This window comes from Pteropus medius, unplaced genomic scaffold (genome assembly GCF_902729225.1).
Source record: "Pteropus medius unplaced genomic scaffold, Ma_sr-lr_union100, whole genome shotgun sequence".
Classification (NCBI taxonomy): Eukaryota; Metazoa; Chordata; class Mammalia; order Chiroptera; family Pteropodidae; genus Pteropus; species Pteropus medius.
The window spans coordinates 20,613,107-20,633,172 of record NW_024354875.1 but is presented as its reverse complement, the minus strand read 5'-3'; the positions used below and the strand labels follow the sequence as shown (position 1 = coordinate 20,633,172).

At 34.1% G+C, this 20,066-nt stretch overlaps 1 protein-coding gene across 4 annotated transcripts in view; it reads right to left on the bottom strand.

Annotated features, from left to right (window-relative positions):
* The window catches only part of GPD2 (glycerol-3-phosphate dehydrogenase 2), a 125,180-nt gene that overhangs the window by 13,160 nt on the left and 91,954 nt on the right, over window positions 1-20,066 (bottom strand). For all 4 annotated transcript variants that reach the window (XM_039855408.1, XM_039855411.1, XM_039855409.1 and 1 more), the window contains exons 8-13: window positions 19,821-19,965; window positions 13,286-13,479; window positions 3,165-3,299; window positions 2,736-2,911; window positions 2,045-2,176; window positions 1,036-1,194 (exon numbers count right to left, since the gene is read on the bottom strand). In XM_039855408.1, coding sequence (XP_039711342.1) covers window positions 1,036-1,194; window positions 2,045-2,176; window positions 2,736-2,911; window positions 3,165-3,299; window positions 13,286-13,479; window positions 19,821-19,965 — 941 coding nt within the window. The remainder of the gene's footprint in view (window positions 1-1,035; window positions 1,195-2,044; window positions 2,177-2,735; window positions 2,912-3,164; window positions 3,300-13,285; window positions 13,480-19,820; window positions 19,966-20,066) is intronic.

Below are 20,066 nucleotides of genomic sequence, written 5' to 3'. Positions count from 1 at the left end.
AGGGAGATAATTAGGTTTAGATGAGTCTTGAAGGTGGGGTTTCCTCTCTCTTTCCCTCTCTTTCTGCCATGTGAGGACACAGCAAGAAGGCAGCAGTCTGAAAGCCAGGAAGAGTGTTCTCACCAGAACCCAACCAAGCTGCCACCCTGATCTCAAATTTCTAGCTTCCAGAATTGAAAGAAAGAAATGTCTGTTGTTGAAGTCACCCAGTGGTATTCAATTACAGCAGCCTGAGTAGACTAAGACAGGTGGTGTTTCAGAAAGTAGATCAAGAAGGAGGGAGGAATCAAGTGAGTCAATGCCACCAATTAGTTGAATAGAATGAGGACCAAGATATGACAAGTACATTGAGCAACATGGTGGGAGTTATTGGTGAGCATGACCAGAGCTATTACAACAAAGTGGCAGCAAAAGAGCTTACGGGTTCAAGAAAGACTAGCAGGACAAGAATTAAACCAATGAGTACAGAAAATATTTTTTGAATAAATATATGAAACTGACTCTGCATAAGAGTTCAGTTTAAATAAAAATCATGAATACCTTCTGTTTATTACAACAAGCCAAGGGCTGTATATGTGGGCATCTGAGCACCATTGGCTTTCTTTTTTTAATTTGGATATAAATATAAAATTTCAAATGACATATATGAATACGCATTTGGTGGTCAAGAATAAAACCACTATTTCCTAAGAGCAAATTTGTAGAGTGTGAATTTCACTGTAGAATACATTCTAAGAGTGCTTTCAATGAAAACCAGAAAAAGTTCTACCCGCGATCATTATTATCATACTTTTTTAGGAATTATGACCACAAATTTGAGAGCATTTTTCTATAGGGGATTTTCCAGAAAAAACCAACAAATTTTGGTACAAGAATATTTTCCAGCTTCCTAATACCTAGCAATATTAAACACACATACACAGAAGTTGGCAAGAAATCTAAAGTCACCACAAAAATTATACAAGCATTTACTAACAGATCAAACATTACAAGTGTATAATGGGAACTGTGGTTTTAAAGACTTTTCTATATTACCTCTTTTTTATTATCATCCCAATTCAGTTCTCTGCCCATCAGTTCAACAATCCTAGGTAGGGCTTCCTCTGCTGCCTGGACATTTAGAAAGGCCAGGCGAGTGCGACGAGAAATCATATCCACCGCAGTGCAGGCATACTCCTTAATCCCATATTTCACCTGAGTTTGAATAAAAGTGAAGTTATTAGTTTAGGTCTTTTTAAAAAAGAAAGGAAATAGTTTCACCTAAAAAATAATAATTCGTGCTTGTTAGTTTTGTTTTTGTTTTTTTTTATAAACTCTGGTTCTGTAGCAGGCAAGAGACAAATAGAGACATCATACAGAAACCTGGCACAAACATGCAAACTGTGTCACTTCTCATTTACCATTCACAGTAATTACGTACCTCCTTGCTTATAGATAATATGGATGTTAATTTACACAGCTGGGTAGGTGAAGAACAAGTAGTATAAAGCTATGGTCTCATCCCTTTAGGCTGTCCAAAGATTTCTGTCTCATAGTAACCATATAACAGAAGCCCAGCCTTCAATCGACAAATGCTTATTGGACACCCATGTTTTAAGGTACAGTGAATTATAAATAAATATAAAGCATGGTCTCTGGTTTCATAAAATATGAAATCTTAATAAGAAATAAAGCTGAAATCTTAAGAAATAAAGCTTAAATCTATGGGAAGTTAAGTGTCAAATCAAGTTACATCACGGGGCAGCACATGAGTGACACAGGAGCTGCAAGTTCACAAGAGGGCAAACGACGAGAATTAACAAGACTTGGGATAGTTCTGTTTTCTATTTTCTCTTATTATTGTTACCATTATCAATATCACTTTAGAATTAAAATAGAAATTTGTAAATGAAAGGCTCTGTACTGAACCTTTACTCCAGGTTTTAGTTGACATATGTGCATTAAAACTTAACTATAATATAATTTTTAAGGAAGATGAAAAAAAAAAACACAGATGAATGATACCCCATGCAGAAGGGAAATCCCCACATGGCTGTTCACATACCTCTGCTTCAATGTATGGAAATTCTGACACAAGACGCACTCCAACAATGGGCCACCTTTTTCCAGTCACACTTGCCATTTTGGCCACCTCAAAAGCCTTGTCACCATAGGTGGCGGCAAGATGCTGTGCCACCTAAGGAAATAAAACTGCATTAGGCAGGCACTTTGAATATCAATAGCTTCTAGGTACAAAGCAAAGAGTAGATGTGCTTATCTTGTCAGTTTTTTACAGCCTTAACTAATAGTTCTGGGAGAGTATTAGATTTTGATTTTGTGGGAGGAAACCACTTGGGCTTCGAATGCTTAGGCCAGCACTAACTCTACTACACATGTATCATTGTATCAGTGACTGATGAAGCTTCAGCTTCATTCTGCTCCCAACATCACTTCTGAAGAACAGCCTTCCTGATGTTCATGATAGAAAGAATTTGAGATGCCCTGTCTGCTAGGAAGAAACCAGACAAACCCCAGATTTTAAAACAGAAACTACAAAGTGCATTGTTTTTTTTAGGTCATGAAAGCAGATAAGACCTTTTTTTCTTTTCTCCATCAGTTCACTTTCATGGTATGCAGACAGAAATGAACTCAGCAAAAGGAAATTCTAAATCAGGAAGGCCACATGGTCACTGATTGTGTTACTGGTAATAGTGAATTTAGGTAAAGGATGAGATGACATGGCTATGCACACCCACCTCACTTTCAAGTCCATAATCCTGTACAAGCCTAATGTAGAGTGTGGGGCTCCAATCTTTGCCCCCTTGAAGGAAAAGCCCAACCGTTCTACTTGGTCCTGCTTTCAAATTATGAGACTTGATAGCAGCATCTATCGTGTCTTCTGCCATAGAGCGATAGGTTGTCCACTTTCCACCTACAAAGAAGTTGCTAAATAACTCATCAGGTTGCCACCCTTTATTTTTCTTGTAATTACATTTATCAATTTATGAATAACAAAATTCACCTGTCATTTATAACAAATATGGCAAAGCAATGTATAAGATTTTACTTGGAATCCTAAAAAAAAAAATCACTGTTGATTAGTGTTAAAAGAGATTCCAGTGTGACCACTGAACTCAAGGTCCTATCTAAAGTACATTCAAATAGCAAAGCAATATGCCCGATACCTGCTATAGTAATAAGGCCGCTCTCACTGATATCCACAACATGATTTCGGGAGATGGACTGAGTATCTGCAGATTTGGGATCTGTAACAAGGGGACGAATACCACTCCATGCTGCCAGGACATCCCCTCTTCTCACTGGGAAGGATCAATGCCAAGAGTTAAGAGGATTACTAAGAGACATCTCAACAAAACTATGATAGTTAATAAGCAGGAAAGAGTTCGGTAAAAAGAACACATGAACATGCACTTTAAAAGAGAGAGAAAGCCCTTACATATAAGAAGTGAGTGGATAAGTATATAAAACACTCCAAAAATTATTTTGTTACAAAGATAATCTCCACTAGTGGTGGGGTGCAGAAATCTTGAAAATCACTGATACTAGTACCAAAAAGGAAACAAAAGAAATAAATGTTAGCAACTCTCAGCTGGGACAATCTAAAGCAGTTAAAAAGAACAACAACAAAATAGGCAGGAACAAAACAAAAACAACCAATAGACTTATGTCTTATTATGTTTTCTCCTAGAATATATCTTGCTATTTCTTCTCAGGGAAGACAAAGATCTTTACTTGAGCATTTAATGCAGGCCTAACCTTGTCAAAGCACACGGTATACACATTTTATCTCATTTAATCTCACAAAGCCCCATAGCATTGGTTATTATTATTCTCACAGTACCGATGAGAAAAAAAGGTTGGAAAAATTTAATCAACTTGCACAAAACAAACATCCTATAAATGGTAAAAAGCAGCACATTCTTACCCATTAGATTGTACTGTCTCTCAACTATTGACAATTTTCACACTCTACCTTTTTTTTTTCTTTTCTGATCTCATTATCTTTATAACTGCCAAAAAGACAAGTATACTGTCTCCTTCCAGTAGAAGTACATAATACTTGTGTTATAGCACATGGAAGTTCTTTGAAAATTCAAGATACCATGAAAGTTTTTGTATTATCTCTGCCAAAATATCCCTTCGATACCAAAAGTTGATTAAGTTTACCATAGAATTGGCCAGCAGTTGTAGAACACTTATTACTGAGCTAAAAATGGCTTAGGAGAGTAGTCCAGTTGTGGTTCTGGTATACCATCATGGACCAGGGCAAGACCTAAGGGCAGAGTTTTCAGAATCTACTCTTCTTTATCCAGATCAGCTTCAGGAAAGGCTTAGCTCTTTTCCTCTCCACTCCCTACATCAATGAGCTGACCATGTGCACCGATTCAACAGCTGGCTAATGATGTAGACTCTGGGGAGGTGATTGCTTATCTGGTCCTGCTGCACTTATTTTGGTAAACCAGTTAATCCATTTCTGGATAATAGAGGAGTGAAATTTTGCTTCAACCATGATTTGGGGTCATTTTCTATCTTACTCCTAGACATTATCCATAATGATGAAAAATTGACTGTATACAGTCTTGAAAACATCAAGAAAATGGGAAAACTGGATATCCACATGCAAAAAAAATGAAGCTGGACCCTTACCTTACACCATAAAACTAACTCAAAATAGATCAAAGACCTATCCATAAGAGCTATAACTATAAAACATTTAGAAAAAAATATAAGGGCAAAGCTTCAATGACATTGGATTTGGAAACTTCTTGCATATGTCACCAAAATCACAGGCTACAAAAGAAAAAATAGATAAATGGACTTCATCAAATTTAAAACTTTTGTACATCAAAAAACATCGTCAAAAGAATGAAAAAGCAATCCATGCAATGAGAGGAAATATTTGCATATCATACATCTGAGAAGTAGTTAATATCCAGAATATATACAAACTCTTGAAACTCAGCAACTAAAAAAGACAACTCAACTGAAAAATGAGCAAAGGATTTGAAGAGATATTTCTCCACAGAAGATATACAAATGGCCGATAAGTATATAAAAATATGTTCAATATCACTAATCGTTAGGAAAATACAAATGAAAACCACAATGAGATACAACTTCATGCCCATTACGATGACTGTTATAAAAAAATAAATAAATCAAGCGTTGGTGAGGAGGTACAGAAACTAGGATACCCTTGTGCATTTTTGATGGGAAAGTAAAATGACCCAATCACTATGGATAAATGCGTGGCAGGTTCCTCAAAAAGTTAAGTATAGAATTACCAGATGATCTAGCAATTACACTTCTAGGTCTGTATCTGATTGAAAGCAGGGAAAATTTGTACATCCCTCCTGCCCCATATTTAAAGCAGCATCATTCATAATAGCCAAAATGTGGAAACAAACCCAAGTGTCCACCAACAGATATATGAATATACAGAATGTGTTATGTACATGCAATAGAATATTGTTAAGCCTTGAAAAGTAAGGAAATTCTGACACATGCTACAGCATGTATGAACCTTGAAGACATAGGCTAAGTGGAATAAACCAGTCACAAAAGGACAATTATTGTATGATTCCATTTATACAATATACCTAGAGTAGTTAAATTCATAGAGACAAAAAGTACAACAGTGGTCGCCAGCAGGGAGTGGGGAAAGGGAGTTAACATAAATGAGTATAGAGTTTGGGAAGATAAAAACACTGTGGAGATGGATGGTGGTGATGGCTGCACAAACAAAAAATGTGAATACATTTAATGCCATGGAATTGTACATTTAAAAATGGTTAAAATGGTAAATTTGATATTATGTATATTAAGCACAATTGTAAAAAAAAAAAAGACAAAAAGAAAGTTTGACATAATTCAAGATTCAGAAGATTAAGCAAATATTTTACACATAATAAGAAGTATCAGGGCCTCTAACAGCCCCTACAAAACTCATGCCTTAGTTTAAATTAAACTATCTCATTCAGGAGGCACAGTTTTGTGAGCAGAGTGCAGTCCGGATTTCAGATCCCACTTAACCCCATGGTCATGTGCCTTTGTACAGTGAACCTCCTATATATTTATATATAGTAGCCCCTGAAAAGTATTTAGATATATATCAAGTATATTCTGTGTAAAGAGTCAAACTCCTTGAAATAATTGGAATTGTACACACACACACACACAAAACACACGCACACACACACACACACACCATGTACCTAACCAAATATAGGAAAACGATTTGAAAAACAGGTTACATTGGATGACAGACAATTTCTCGATGAAAAGTAGATTTCTGGCAAAGATAAATTCAACTAAGGTAAATCTGGCATATTTATATTTCCTTAAGGGTCTCACATGATTATAATCTGAAAGAAGAGGTACTCATATACCTCTTTGGGATGTTTAATCAAACCCATATCCAAACACTGTATCTGAAAAAAAGGAAGAAGAAACATAACAAACTCATAAGCAAAGCCTCAGGCTTCCAGGCTTCCTAACTAGAGACCACAAGGGAGTCTCAATGCTGGAATTCCAGTCCTAGACCTGCCCTTCTGATCTCTGCATTCTTTTAAATAGGTTTAATTCTGATGGCTTCCATGGAATGGGGTTAATTCTTGCTTCACAGGTCTCCACAAAAGTCTTGTAAAATCTCAACTGAAATTATGCAATGTTTTAATCTTTTAAAAAAAAAAAAGGCTAACTAGGAAATTACCATTATTTTCCATTAGAGTTCAAATCGCCCTCTGAGTCAAAAATGAAACTTAGCCAACCACTTAGAACGTCACTGTAATCACCACGAAGTCTGCAGAGTGTGTCTGTGAAATTCTTTAGGTTGCCACACTGACCAGGAATTTCGTTTCAACTCTTAAAGCCCTCTGACTGGTCTTAAAATTATTTGATGGAAAATTATACTTTCTAGAGTAAATCTGAAGCATATGCAAATAATCTTTGTGGCAAATGCTTCACCTTTTCTGGTATCACAGGAAGAAAAGTACATCGATAAAATTTTGTTGTCTACAACAAAAAGAATAAACTAAAACATTCGAGTTTTTCATTCATAGATGAACATTAAATATTTGGTATATGGATACTATTTGTAATCTTTACTCTTGAAATTAACACTCAAAAAAAAGAAAACACTAGCAAGAGTCTATAATGTGTTAGGAACTTTCATTTCTTTCACTTGATATACTAGCATTTAGCTTTAGTATAAGAATTATGTCAGATAAATTTGAGGATTAAATTTATTTTAAAAAATACATTTAAGTATAATTAAATTTATTTAAAATATAAATCAGTCTTTATGGTCTGCAAGATTTTTATATATTAGACCAGAAGGTGGTTGGATCAGGTTATCTTTCTACCAGTTTTCTCTCAACCTTGAGATTTCATGATTTTTATGGATTCTTCAAAATGCTATTCGCTGCTGAAGAATAAAGTACTTGTACCTCTTCTCCACCGAAATTAAGAAATGACCAGTCTGGGCCATAGGTATAATCTGTATCCATGAAGCAGAGCATAGCTAAACACATGAAACATGAATTCTAACCTCTTGTATAAGACAGCAAGTAACGGAACTAACAAGTTTCTCTCCTTATCACCTATTCACCCACAGTGGAAATCTTGTACACTGTTAAACAAACCCTAATTAAAGTTGTTTGAAGAAAGAAACTCAGTTGACCTATAGCATAGAGAATCTTTTACTAGAGAATCTTTTATAATATGGAACTGCTGCAGCCATATTATAACCATGAAGAAAACAGCCCTAGTATCAAGCCATCTTGGAGGGTGGGATATGTGCTGCTGAAGAGAGCACAACTTGGTGGGTGGTAGAGTGAAGAGAAATAAGGGCCATGAGCCTTTACTGCTGAGTCACTAAAATTAATCACTTCTTGAGATTTCTTATATCCAGAGTTCCTCTTTTACAAGATAACACACTTCTTTATGTTATATGACAAAAAATACAAATTCAATGACTCTATTAATTTGAGTATTTCCTTCTCTAAAATTATATATAAATCTTTCCAGATTCTGTAGAGCAACCCTGTTCCATTGACTTTTCTGTAGTGATAGAAATGTCCTATATCTACCCTGTCCAATTCACTAGTCACTTAACAGCACGCAGCTATAAGCATTTGAAATGTAGTTCGTAATGAACTGAATTTCAAATTTTATTTAATCTCAACTGACTCAAATTTAAATAGCCACACGTGGCTATGATATTGTATACACGTCTAGAGTAAAAGCCCTCAAGTAGTAGATCTCAGGACTACCCTGGTAGATCAACAACCTGGTTACTGCCACCATGGTCGCCTCACCCACATCTCTAATGGAGTATCGCTTTGGTGAAATTTGATTGTACTGCTTTGCTCATGTGAATAAACTTGCTGAGATAGCACACTTTTCCCCCCAATACTTTACTGTCATAACATGTTCCATATTTACCATTTCGAAGTATTCTTTCCTACTAATGTAACAAGTTAAAGGACATGAAAAATATTTTTACTCAATTTAGTACTCCTAACCTCAAGTTCTTACCCAGACATTAGTTCTATCATTTAGCTGTAGCCAAGAGTAGGTAGTAAACGTCACCCACTTTAACTCCCCATGGAATAATCTGTGAAACAAATAACTCAACTCAAGTCTTTTATGCTTCAGAGCTCAAAGATTCATCTTGATTTTTCTGGTTCTCATACTGCCAAAATTACTAAACAAGACTTCATTACTGTTTCATCTTCCTCACCGTGTTGAAAGACGTCAGCAATGTCAATTCTAATTTTCTCCGGACTTCATATTCTATATCAATGTATAATATGTATAGTGATCATATATAGAGATCAATAAATATGAAGTGGCATATCAAAACATTCAATGAACTTTTTATGTCAAACAAGTGACATTACCAAATCAAAAGCAAGAATATTTGGGCTATGATGCCAATATCCTAGGATTTATATCAGATTTCCAATGACTATATATTTAAACAATTATGTATTTCCTTTCAAAATAAATGAACACTTTAAACAAAACAAGATGACAGGGAACAACTCTACTATTAAAGTTGAGAAAATCCTCATTAAACACCATTTTTTAGAGTGGCTCGCCCAGATGGCACCCAGTTGATTTTTTAAATGCCAATTGCCTAGATGTTAAAAAACCCACGAGTACCCTCAGAAGGTACAAAAGTCCTTGGCAATATTTTCTAAAGGACAGTGAGAAAATAAAATTGTCCTTCTACCATCATGTTTAAGAAGTATTTTTATTACAACTCTGATAAATAACTCATTCAAGTTTTAGTATACATAATACATAAAGAGTAAAATATAAATAGTAAAGTTGAATAAACATTTTTCACAGCTGGTTGAAAGACTAAGTGCTATGTGATTTTTTTCAAATTATAATTAATATTTTTGCTTTTAAAAACTTGGCAAGACACGTGTTTATTTTAAAAATTAATAGAAAATGAAGCCCACAGGAAGTGACAATTAAGAGCTAAATGTGTGGTTTTGTTTCACATCAGTTATTTAACCATACGTTTTGGGGTGTTCTTTCTCATGTTTGCCACTTTTGAAAAATCAATAAAAAGCATGTGAAAATATCTAAATGAACACAGGGGAAATAGTGTCAAGAAATCAATACTTCTCTATCAGCATGTTTAACCTGCTGAAATGAAGTGTTAATCACAGAAATAAGATACCATATTACATTTATAAACTAATGAAACTAGAAAAAGCAAAGCGTGTGACACTATAATTAAACAGCTGGAAGACATCCAAGCCTGTGTAAGTTGATAACCCAGTACAATCTCTGGCAGTGAAAAGGCAGGTCTGCAGTGAGTTGATATGGCCAGCTCAGTTGTTAATTGAATAGCAAGCAATCTATAAACAGTACTAATTGCATATGTGAAAACCTGTGTACAACCAAAGAAGCTGCCTAAAGAAGCACTCCAGAAAAACTACATGGATAAAGCACTCGGCAAATCTTCTGTCTCTCTCAATCCCTTTAAGTCATAGCTTAGTTTTGCCACTGCGTTCTTCTGATTAACCTCTACACAGCAGACTTAATGATACATTTTTCAAAAGATCATTTTTCTTCCTAACTCGATATGTACCGCACAACTATCAATTACCCATTTCAGAAAAGAACAAACAAGTAATCTAGAAAATTCAGCCTGAGAATGGAAAGCTTTCTAAATTGTAAAAGAAGACATGGTCTTATTCCCAACAAGCAAAATGCTTTTCAGAATTGTTCCGACGCATTTTGCAGAAGTGTGGCAGCTGCTGTGAACAGCATGGAATGTTAAGATTTGACGCTTTTTTTCTTTCTTAAAGATATAGCCATTTGGGGAGGCTTAGAAACTGTTGTCAGAATTTTATTATTCATCCATTTAATAAATCATTTAAAAATGATTATTAGCCCTGGTAATGCAAACTATTGCTCTGGGATCTAAATCAAACTTTTTATTTTTTAAATCTGTAGGAAAGACTGGCCCAAGAGTTTAGTTAGGAAACATAAAACCTCCTCTAGTTTAACATACAAATTCAAATAAGGCCAATGGAGAGCAAAGGTCACTATCATTCTGAAGGTGTCTAGCAGCTTCCATAAATGAACTGAAAGAGTTAATCCACTCCTTAGTGACTATAATATCGCATTATGAAACTCAAAACTACCAATCAGAGTACTATACAGTATTCAGAAGCATGAGTATTGGAGCCAGTCTGACTTGTACTCACATCATGGCTCCAACATGACTATTGGCAAGAAACTTAAGGCTGCTAGGACTCAGTTTCTTCATCTGTAAAGTGAGAATTACAATATATATTTCATCAGATTGTTATGAGGAATCAAAGAGATAAAACAGTAATTATGCTTACCAGAGTGTCTAGAATTATAAACACTCAATAATGGTAGACTTTTAAAAAAACAAAGCATGTGTTACCCATTGTAGATAAATAGAAAGACTAAAATATGTATAGTGACAGCATGTCAACAAATAACTAAATGGTGCTCAAAGCTGAATTTTCTCTCACAATTCATCAGTATAGAAAGAATATTGGGCTTCACCAAAATTCCTTGGAAAAAAATACAAATTCAAATGTTTTCACTTTAAGATATAAACATCCTTCAGCTGACACTCTATGAAGATTTAAGGTAATTCCTCAAATCTGAAGCTTTCAGTCAATAAGAAATAAGAATAAAAAGCAACTGTACATAATCATTAATTGTTTAAAAGGATAAGTTTAGAAGCAGGAATGTGATAGATGGGGTGTACAAGAAAATAAATGAAGTATATGAAAGAGCTGTCATATCTGCTTTTAACCTGGATATTTGCTACCTGAAGGACTCTTAATCTCAAGAGTCCCCAGACCACCAGGAGAAAGGCCTGATTTACAGTGTTTAAATATTAATTTCAACCACTTTTACCAAAAATCAGAATTCACAAAAACTGTTAGTTTCACTAATTTCCTGGCTACCAAAAGGTACGTTAACTGAAACAAGCTTTATGGACCAACCAAGTCCCACTAGGTATTGCAAGTCTTCCACCTATTTATAGGCAAAATAAAAGAGAAGGGTACAACATCCAGTCTTTGTTACAGCCCAAAGCTCATTTCGCTGGTAGAAATCCCCACCTATGATACGGGCATGGAGGCCTTTTGGAACCATATCTGTTTCCTGCACAGCACATATAAGCAGTTAGATTTCTCATCATTATTGCAGTGAGTTACATCAAGATGAATATTAAGTCTTTGCATATCCTCCACTGAAGCTAACATTATAGAATATTCCTGATATAAACAGACTTTTTCAAAAATCTTAAACTTTCTACCTTAATATAGAAAGATTATCAAACTGCCATCAGCATCAAAAAATCCTAAAAGCACCTATTGCTCATTCATTTTAATTCAAAACAATCATGAGTGGCATACTAGATAGATAACAAGCTTTGTAGCTGAATAAAGAATCTTTACCCTCAAAGAACTCCAAGTGAAAAATATATCTTAGACTATGACCTATAATATGTGATATACTAGACCAACCTTCTATGGGAGTACAAACGATACGTGGTTTCTGAAGTATAAATAATACTTTGCCAAGATGAAAAGTTGGGGGAAAGGGTATCCCAAAGCAAGGCTTCAATCTGAACAGGGCAGGAGGTTTAAAAGTACATGACCTGATATGGAAATAGTAATACAACATGATTCGACCATAGACTGCCAAAAGATAGTCGAATGTAAACCTAAAAAGACAAGTTGTGAAAAACCTAAGATCTCATGCAAGATAGTTTAGAACTGTTCCAAAATTCAGTGGGGAGACATCCAAGGGACATTTTAGTGCAGGGAAGTGATAATCAGAATTGTTTTAGAAAGTGAGTTCTGAAGAAAAAAATCAGGCCGGGTAGAAACAGAAACCTGACATCTGACGTATGGAAGCTAGTTAGGGAGCCAATGCAAAAGTTCAAGTGAGAAATGGCACAGGTGTGAACCAGGACAATAAAGTGAAATGGGATTCACATGAGACTTTGGAGTGAGTATAAACAGAATTTGGACTGGATTTGGAAAGAGAAGGATCACCATTTCTAGCTTGGGTGATTAGATGGATGATGAGGCTATTAACCAAGATAGAAAACACATAAGGATGATGTTTGGAAACTTCTGAAATTAGCCTGGATTAAAAAAAAAAATCACTGTATGTGTTCATTAGAGAAAATGTTACGACATTCACGTTAAACCAAAGTATGCCCAGATAAACAATGGAAAGAAGTAAACTTTGGTCTTTTCAATTAAAGCAAGCCTACTTATCCTTCTTAGCTAAATCCGTTGTTGACATTCTACTTTCCACTTAGTAACAGGTCACTAAGCTTCTTAGAATATATATCTCTATCGTCTCATTTATCTAAATATTTGCTATGTACATCCCATATCTGTAAATCAGATCTTCCCAAGCTCTAAAGATTAAACAGCAATGTGAACATTTTATACTCTTCTTGAAGAGCATATATATTTAGAGCTCACGTATGGCACTCCAACACTGCCATTAGAAATCATCAGAAAAGGACGGTATGAGTTTCATGCGGATGTAGAAAATAGAAAAAAAAAAAAGGCAACTTTTTCCCACTGTTATAATTTGGTCTTCATAAATCTTCTAGAAGAAGTGGTTAGTACATAAGAATTAGCCAGGTGTGAAGGTGGGTTAGACTGAAGACATGGTAGTTACCTAGAGAGAGTTAGAATGGTTTGTGAGATGTGAAAGAGAGAAGACAAACTTAAAGGAATGTAAACGTTACCTTCAACATCACAACTCAGGTAGTTACGCACTTCATTCAAAATGAAGTTGATATCTTCTTCCGAAGGAATAGGATGCTGTGTGATATCAGTTGGAGTGTCAGTAGTACCGGCTATAGTCATTTTTTGCCAGGGTAGGAAGAAAATAACTCGCCCATCACTGGTAGCTGGGTCAAGAAGTCCCATACTTTCTGGGCTGAGGTAAAGAGATTATTTTTTATTTTTCATTTTTTCTTGAAATTGGCAAACATTTAATCTTAATCTATAGTTTATTTTATTTACCCATTTTCATCTAAACAAGAAAAGCATGAGCTATTACTTCTACTGCTGCTACCCTAATCTAGAAATTCCTAAAAGAAAAAAAAACAATTTTGGTAGCAAAAAGGAATGGAGCAAGTGTGATAATAATATTCCATAGCAGAACCAGCCCTCCCCAACTCAAAAATGTAAAGTTAATTAAGAAAGTGAAATTCAGCTTACAACTGTTTGTGTTTTTATACTCCTGGACCGTTCACATCAGATAATGGCAGTGAGATAAATGTCTATAATTTCTTTTATAATGGTCAATGAAGGAAAGTTCTTCAACCTTTTTTTAAGTTAAGTCTATGAAAAGTGTTTTTCAGGGACATCTGACATTTGGCACATCTCTCAGAAGCATATGAGAAAAGTGAAGGGTCTAACTTTCTAGAAACTAAAATGTAATCAAAAAGTTCTTTACTGTTTTGTGCCTAGATGAACTTGTACCACTTCACCAAATATGAGATTTCTTACTTTATTTCAATTTTACAGAAATCTCAAGAAGTACATCCATGAGAAAAGAGCTCAATTTTCTACTACTACCTAAATAACAATGTACTAGGATAAGGCCACAAAAGAGAGGCATGTCTTAGCAAGGAAAATCTTTAAACAGACAGAAGATGCTAGTATCTTATGCTATTAAATCAAGGTTCACAGATGCCTCTTGTGACAGATTATATAAAATCTTCCAAAATATTAATCAAGAATTTTCACTAAGCGTACTTAATATTCTAAAACCAAATTATAAAACACACTTGAAAGAACAGGCAACTATAAAAAAATAAACATTAACAAAACCTGTCTAATTTTATTATTAAATCACTAGAAACTTGTTTTAATGTATTTGTTAACCATTCAAAGAAATCTGGAGAAGTTATTAAGGAGTGAGAGAAATCTGAAAGTGTCATATATAATTAGAATATTACAAATCTTCAGATGACTGTTTCAATTTTAATTCTCAAAACAAACTTGGGTTCAAGTTTATTGTAAGGTATTTTCAGTTTCTGTTAATCAAATTTCTACAATAGAAAACCATTTTATTTGATTTGATAAATTTCAAGAAATCCCTCTTACACCCACAAACTTAAAAGGCCATACAGTCAACTTTTTGTTTATCATTCCCTTAAAAAAAGTTTTTTTAACCCACATTGATTCAATGTGTAAGGATGAGAGACTAACAACTATTTAAAAGCAAATCGAAAATATATTTTTTTATGAAAAAGAAATCTACAGTCAGTTTAGTTAATGCATCTTCTTTATTTAAACCACAAGTAGTACTAGTCTTTCCTTGCAAACTCATCAGCCCCAGGATATGCCTGCCATGTCTACACTGACTTTGTAGAGAGGAATCACTGTCTACAGCCTACCCAGGAAAGACTCAGGAGAAGTGTGCCACAGTTCTATTTAGCATAGGCAAAAAGCACCACAGAAATATGTCAATTATTTAAACCTTCAGCTTTCATCTTCACTCAGGATTACTTGAAATGACTTTTACTTTCATTTTTATATATTGAAAACTATAGTAATATTTTCAGTCTGCATGACTATATATTTTTTTCCTTTGTCATAAGACTTTCTAAAAATCTTAAAAGAAACTAGTTAATTATGTGTTTCATAAACACTTAATTCGAACCTGGGTTAATATGTCCTTAGATTAAATCGGTCACTTTGAAATTAGAAATGAATTCATTCAGAGTTCAAGTTTTCAATTAGATAAATAGTACTATATTGAAACAAAAAGAGAAATTCCATATTCTAACATTTAAGAAAAAAATTATATGTTTTATATATAATCATTTTATGGACCAGATATCACATGATATGCCCAAATAACTCAATAAACCTGATCAATTTTAGCATTACAATATAATAGTCAGGATCCTAGACATGAAATGTTGTTAGAAAAGCACAACTACTAAATCCTTTAAAACCTTTCAATGCAATAAAAACAATTTAAAGGGTGCAGGTGATGGTTACCAATACATGTAACTGGAACCTGTAGAGAATCAACTGCTTAAGTGAAGACATATGTGTCAAACGTAAAATTAACAAGCACAGAGGGAAGACAAAGCTATTAATGTAAGGTATAAAAATTTAAGAATCCACTTGGAAATACCTTTCATCAGTTCTGAATTACCTAATTCACACTCTCTCTCGGGAAAAGAATTATTTATTTATTTATTTTTTTATATGAAGGATTAATTCCGCAAGGTCACAGTGAAGTTTGAAAATGAATATCAACTATGGTAATGGTATATACAATACAGTGAGGCATAGATCATTTTCAATATGTATGATTCACTTGAAATCAGGAGCAAAAGCTTGCTGCTAATTAATGTGTATGTCTAGGATTAAATGTAATGAACAGTTTTCTCATGCAGACCACTGCCTTGCTGAAGTACCTTTATTTAAACTGAAATCAATGTATTGTTAACTACTTAGCAATCAGTGTTAGAGCTAACAGTATGCACACACATACAGAAAAAATATTGACCTCTTGTCAATGATAAAAAGCATCTGTAGGCTAGAAGAAGGAGATGATTATTTCCATGTATTTCAGTCATTTGTTGTATTGTTGCTGCTTTTGTAAGAAATAACCACAACTGTAATGAAAATTCCAGATTTATTCTTAAATAAACAAAAGTGTCTTTAAACATAAATGATTTGTGTGTTGAATTTTCTGAAATTAAAATACTCCCCACCAACCCCCCAAAAAAGAAAGCTGTTACCATAGCACAAGAGAATTCCACAGGTGGAATCTGAGGGTCATAACAAGCTTAATAAATGCCATAAAAGTACTCTGAAAACAGCCCAACATGACATACTGCACACATGGTCCTCTTCATTTAGCAGCCTACACTCAATAGATCAGTTGCAAGTGAACTCACTGCATCTCCAAACTGAGTAGGTTCTAATTGAAAGGTTAGGTCTTAAGTAATTATCAAGTAGTTTATAGAGCAGCCCCAGAAAGTCTAACTCATCCCGAGCACCTAGTCGAACCCTCGAGTTATAATTGCTGAGTGCGACAGACTGATGAACCTAGAGAACTGTTTCAGTCTCAGAACTCCTGACCCCATCCAAGAGAATGAATTGATATGGAGAGCAAAACTATACTCTGGGATGCTAGAGTTACAGCTGCTCCAGGTCCATGATAAAAGAGGAAATAACCCCTTAATCCAAGCTGCAATCTCAAACCAAGGGTCTCATCTGCAACAGAGCTGGAACAGGAACTGCGCTCCAGACCACTCCTTAAAGGTTCCTGCAGGCTGGGTAGTGGTTATATAGTTCAAAGTGCTAAACATGGGGATATTCATTTCTTCCAAAGTAGGATGAGATCAATCACTGCATCTTAGACTGAGACAGACCCACCTCTGACTAACACTTTCATAATTGATGGGTAGGGGACCCAAAATTAATGCTAAATTTTTACGATAAAGAAAGGCATTCTATTTTGAAAATATTACATCCAGGTGACATATATTTATATTTCTTAAGAAACATCTATTTACTCTGTAATTAGCATATTATAAATCATAGTACAGAACAATATATGTAGCATGACCTCTTTCAAGTAAAAATTTTAAAGGAATCAGAAGGAAGTGTTGCCGATTACCTGAGAAGTGGGGTGATAAGGTGAGGGGCATGAGGAAGAAAGCAAAGGAGTATTGCTTTCCCTTTTCATTTTGTATCTTTCTATTTTTCTATAGTGATTACTTTTATTTTTTGCACAGTTCTCTGAGCAGTAAAACTAGTAAAACAAAGAATCATTTTATTTTCCTGTTTTAACTTCTCTATGCTTAAGAATTCCCTCGGTGTTATAATAACATTTTAATTTTTTTAAAAAAAACAATCTCAATTTGGGCAAGTTAACACAAAAAACAATGAGTAGAATTCATTCAAAAAGTATTTACCAGTCACTATTATGTGCTAGATACTATATCAGGAGCTAGGGATATAGCGGTCAACAAAATAGATAAAAAATAATCAAAGGATCATTGTCAAAATGTATACACATTAAGTACTATCATACAACAAGGAACCAGAAGCTGAAAGAAGCAGCTTGCCAAGGTCACACAGTTAGCAAGAAGTAAACCGATCAACAAAACTTGACACCAGGAAACTTGACACCAAAGTATCGCCTTAAAACTCACTCATACTGTCTCCTCTGTGCACCCTGAAAGAGCAGAATGTCTTCTCATTTTAATGAAGGGCAAACTGAGGTTCAGAGAATACAGTGGCTAGTCCCAAATGATGTCATTATTAAGTGGCAAAATTAACATAGGGAATAAATGTCCTCTGAAGTCATGTGAAAGTAGTGAAGAAAACACATGAGAAATTATGTTAATTCTAGTAAGATCTAAACAAATATAAGGATTATGATGATGTGTATGTCTATAGGTATTAGATCTATACTCTAAGAGATATTAAAAAAATAAACCTCTCCAAAAAACTTTTAAACTAGCTGGCCTTGCATATTTTTAATCCAAAACAAAATAAACGTATACAATTACGTCTGGAATTATTGTTGAAAATTTCTTTATATACAAGAAACATTTATAACATTTACATATATTTACATCTTTCCTTTTCATTTGAACTAAACTTCTGGCTAGCAGTTTTTAAAACTCTATTAAGTATCACTGCATAAATTTTTATTATTAAGAGTGGAAGCATCCTGGTTTCTCCAGTCCTAAGTAAAAATACTAACACCTATCAACCAATAATATAGACATTTAGAAAATGAGAAATAAATTTTAGAAGTTGTTGGATAAAAAATTATCTTTAATATTTTTCTTGGCAGAAGTGTATTTGATACAAATGAGGTGTATCGTGGGCTTTCTTCAGGAATATTTAGTTACTGAAACACTGATACTAAAGCAGCAGCATCCATTACATAGCAGGACAGTGTTCCAGGAGAATGCAGATATTAAACAAAATATCACAGATTCATACATCTATTTTATCAAATATTAATTTATTTGTCCTTTATGAAAAAACAGCAGTGATAACTCTCATTCTAAACGCATTACCTAGAAATTATCACCTTTAACTCATAATCATATTACCTAGAGAAAATCACCATTAGTATTTAACATATTTTTTAGTCTTTATATACTTTTATAATTTTTAGATCATATTGCACATATAATCTTGTGTCCTTCATTCTAAACCGACATTGTTTAGAAAGTCTGGATCATTAGCATTTTCCTAGGAGATTAAAATTATTTATGACTTTTAATGACTATGTAATATTCCCTTGTTCAGATACACATAATTTACTTAACTATTTTCCTAAGGTTAGGGTATGAAGTGGTTTCTAATATTTCTCAGCTACAAATAATATCATAATAAATACCTTGAGCATAAGTCACTATTTCATATAGAATAACTAGTTCGCCTGCTAGATTTACTACACATGAAAATAAAAATCGTATACATGTGACATACTCTTAACATTGTCATATGAATTTTTTCCACTGATGTAGTTTAGGAGTAACCATTGTTAATTTCTTAGCTAGGACCATATAAATGTTCCTTTCATAATTTTTAACATCTACAAAAATAGAATAGTTTAATGTGCCCTTCACCCAACTTTAACTATTTTCCATTAATAGATATTTTTATTTTATCTCTATCCCTATTGTTCGATTTCTGATTATCTTTGTTAATATCTTGATTAGAAATTATACCTGATTTTTATTTACTACAATATTTTCAAAGGGTATTTCATAATTTATAAATATAACAATACTTGAGTGGTCCTTACTTTCAGCTTCTTCATAAGCAAATTTGGGTGTTTTATAAAATTAACTTTTTAATTTTTTTAATTAAAATGTCCTTTATAAAAATTTTTACCAAATTGACTTTTAATGTTTTAATGATAATCTACAAATACTAAGGCTTAATCTCTCAAGGTGCGTATACTGAAGAAAGTACAAAAATGGATTCCAAATCATTAACTTCTAGAAAGGAGTATTGCCATAAAAGCTAAAACATTCCCAAGTCTGGTTTGTTTTTGTGTCTTGGATGAGTTCCTTTACTTATTTCTCCTCATTTTTGTTTGTCTGTTTTTTAATAACAGTTGACATACAATATTCTATTAGTTTTAGGTGTACAACATAGTGATTAGACATATTTCTCCTCATCTACTATTAAGTAAGGTGTGCTAAAAGAATAAATACAGATAATTTCTGTGGTCCTCATTCTTTGGTGAGGATCACCGAGTTGGAAGACAGTTACCTGTAATAACCAGGCATCACAATGTGGACACCAGCACTCGGCTGGCAGATAGCTGTGGCGCACTTATCATCCATTTTGCGCACAGTGTCTGTGAAAGGTCCCGTGGCATTGATAACACATTTGGCTCTCACATCAAATTCCTGCCCTGTGAAAGAAAGTAGCATCAGTCACACACCCCATTTGTTTCTCTGCTCACTGATGCTTTGGATTATTCATTCATCTATTAACTTAAACTATGGTGAAGTA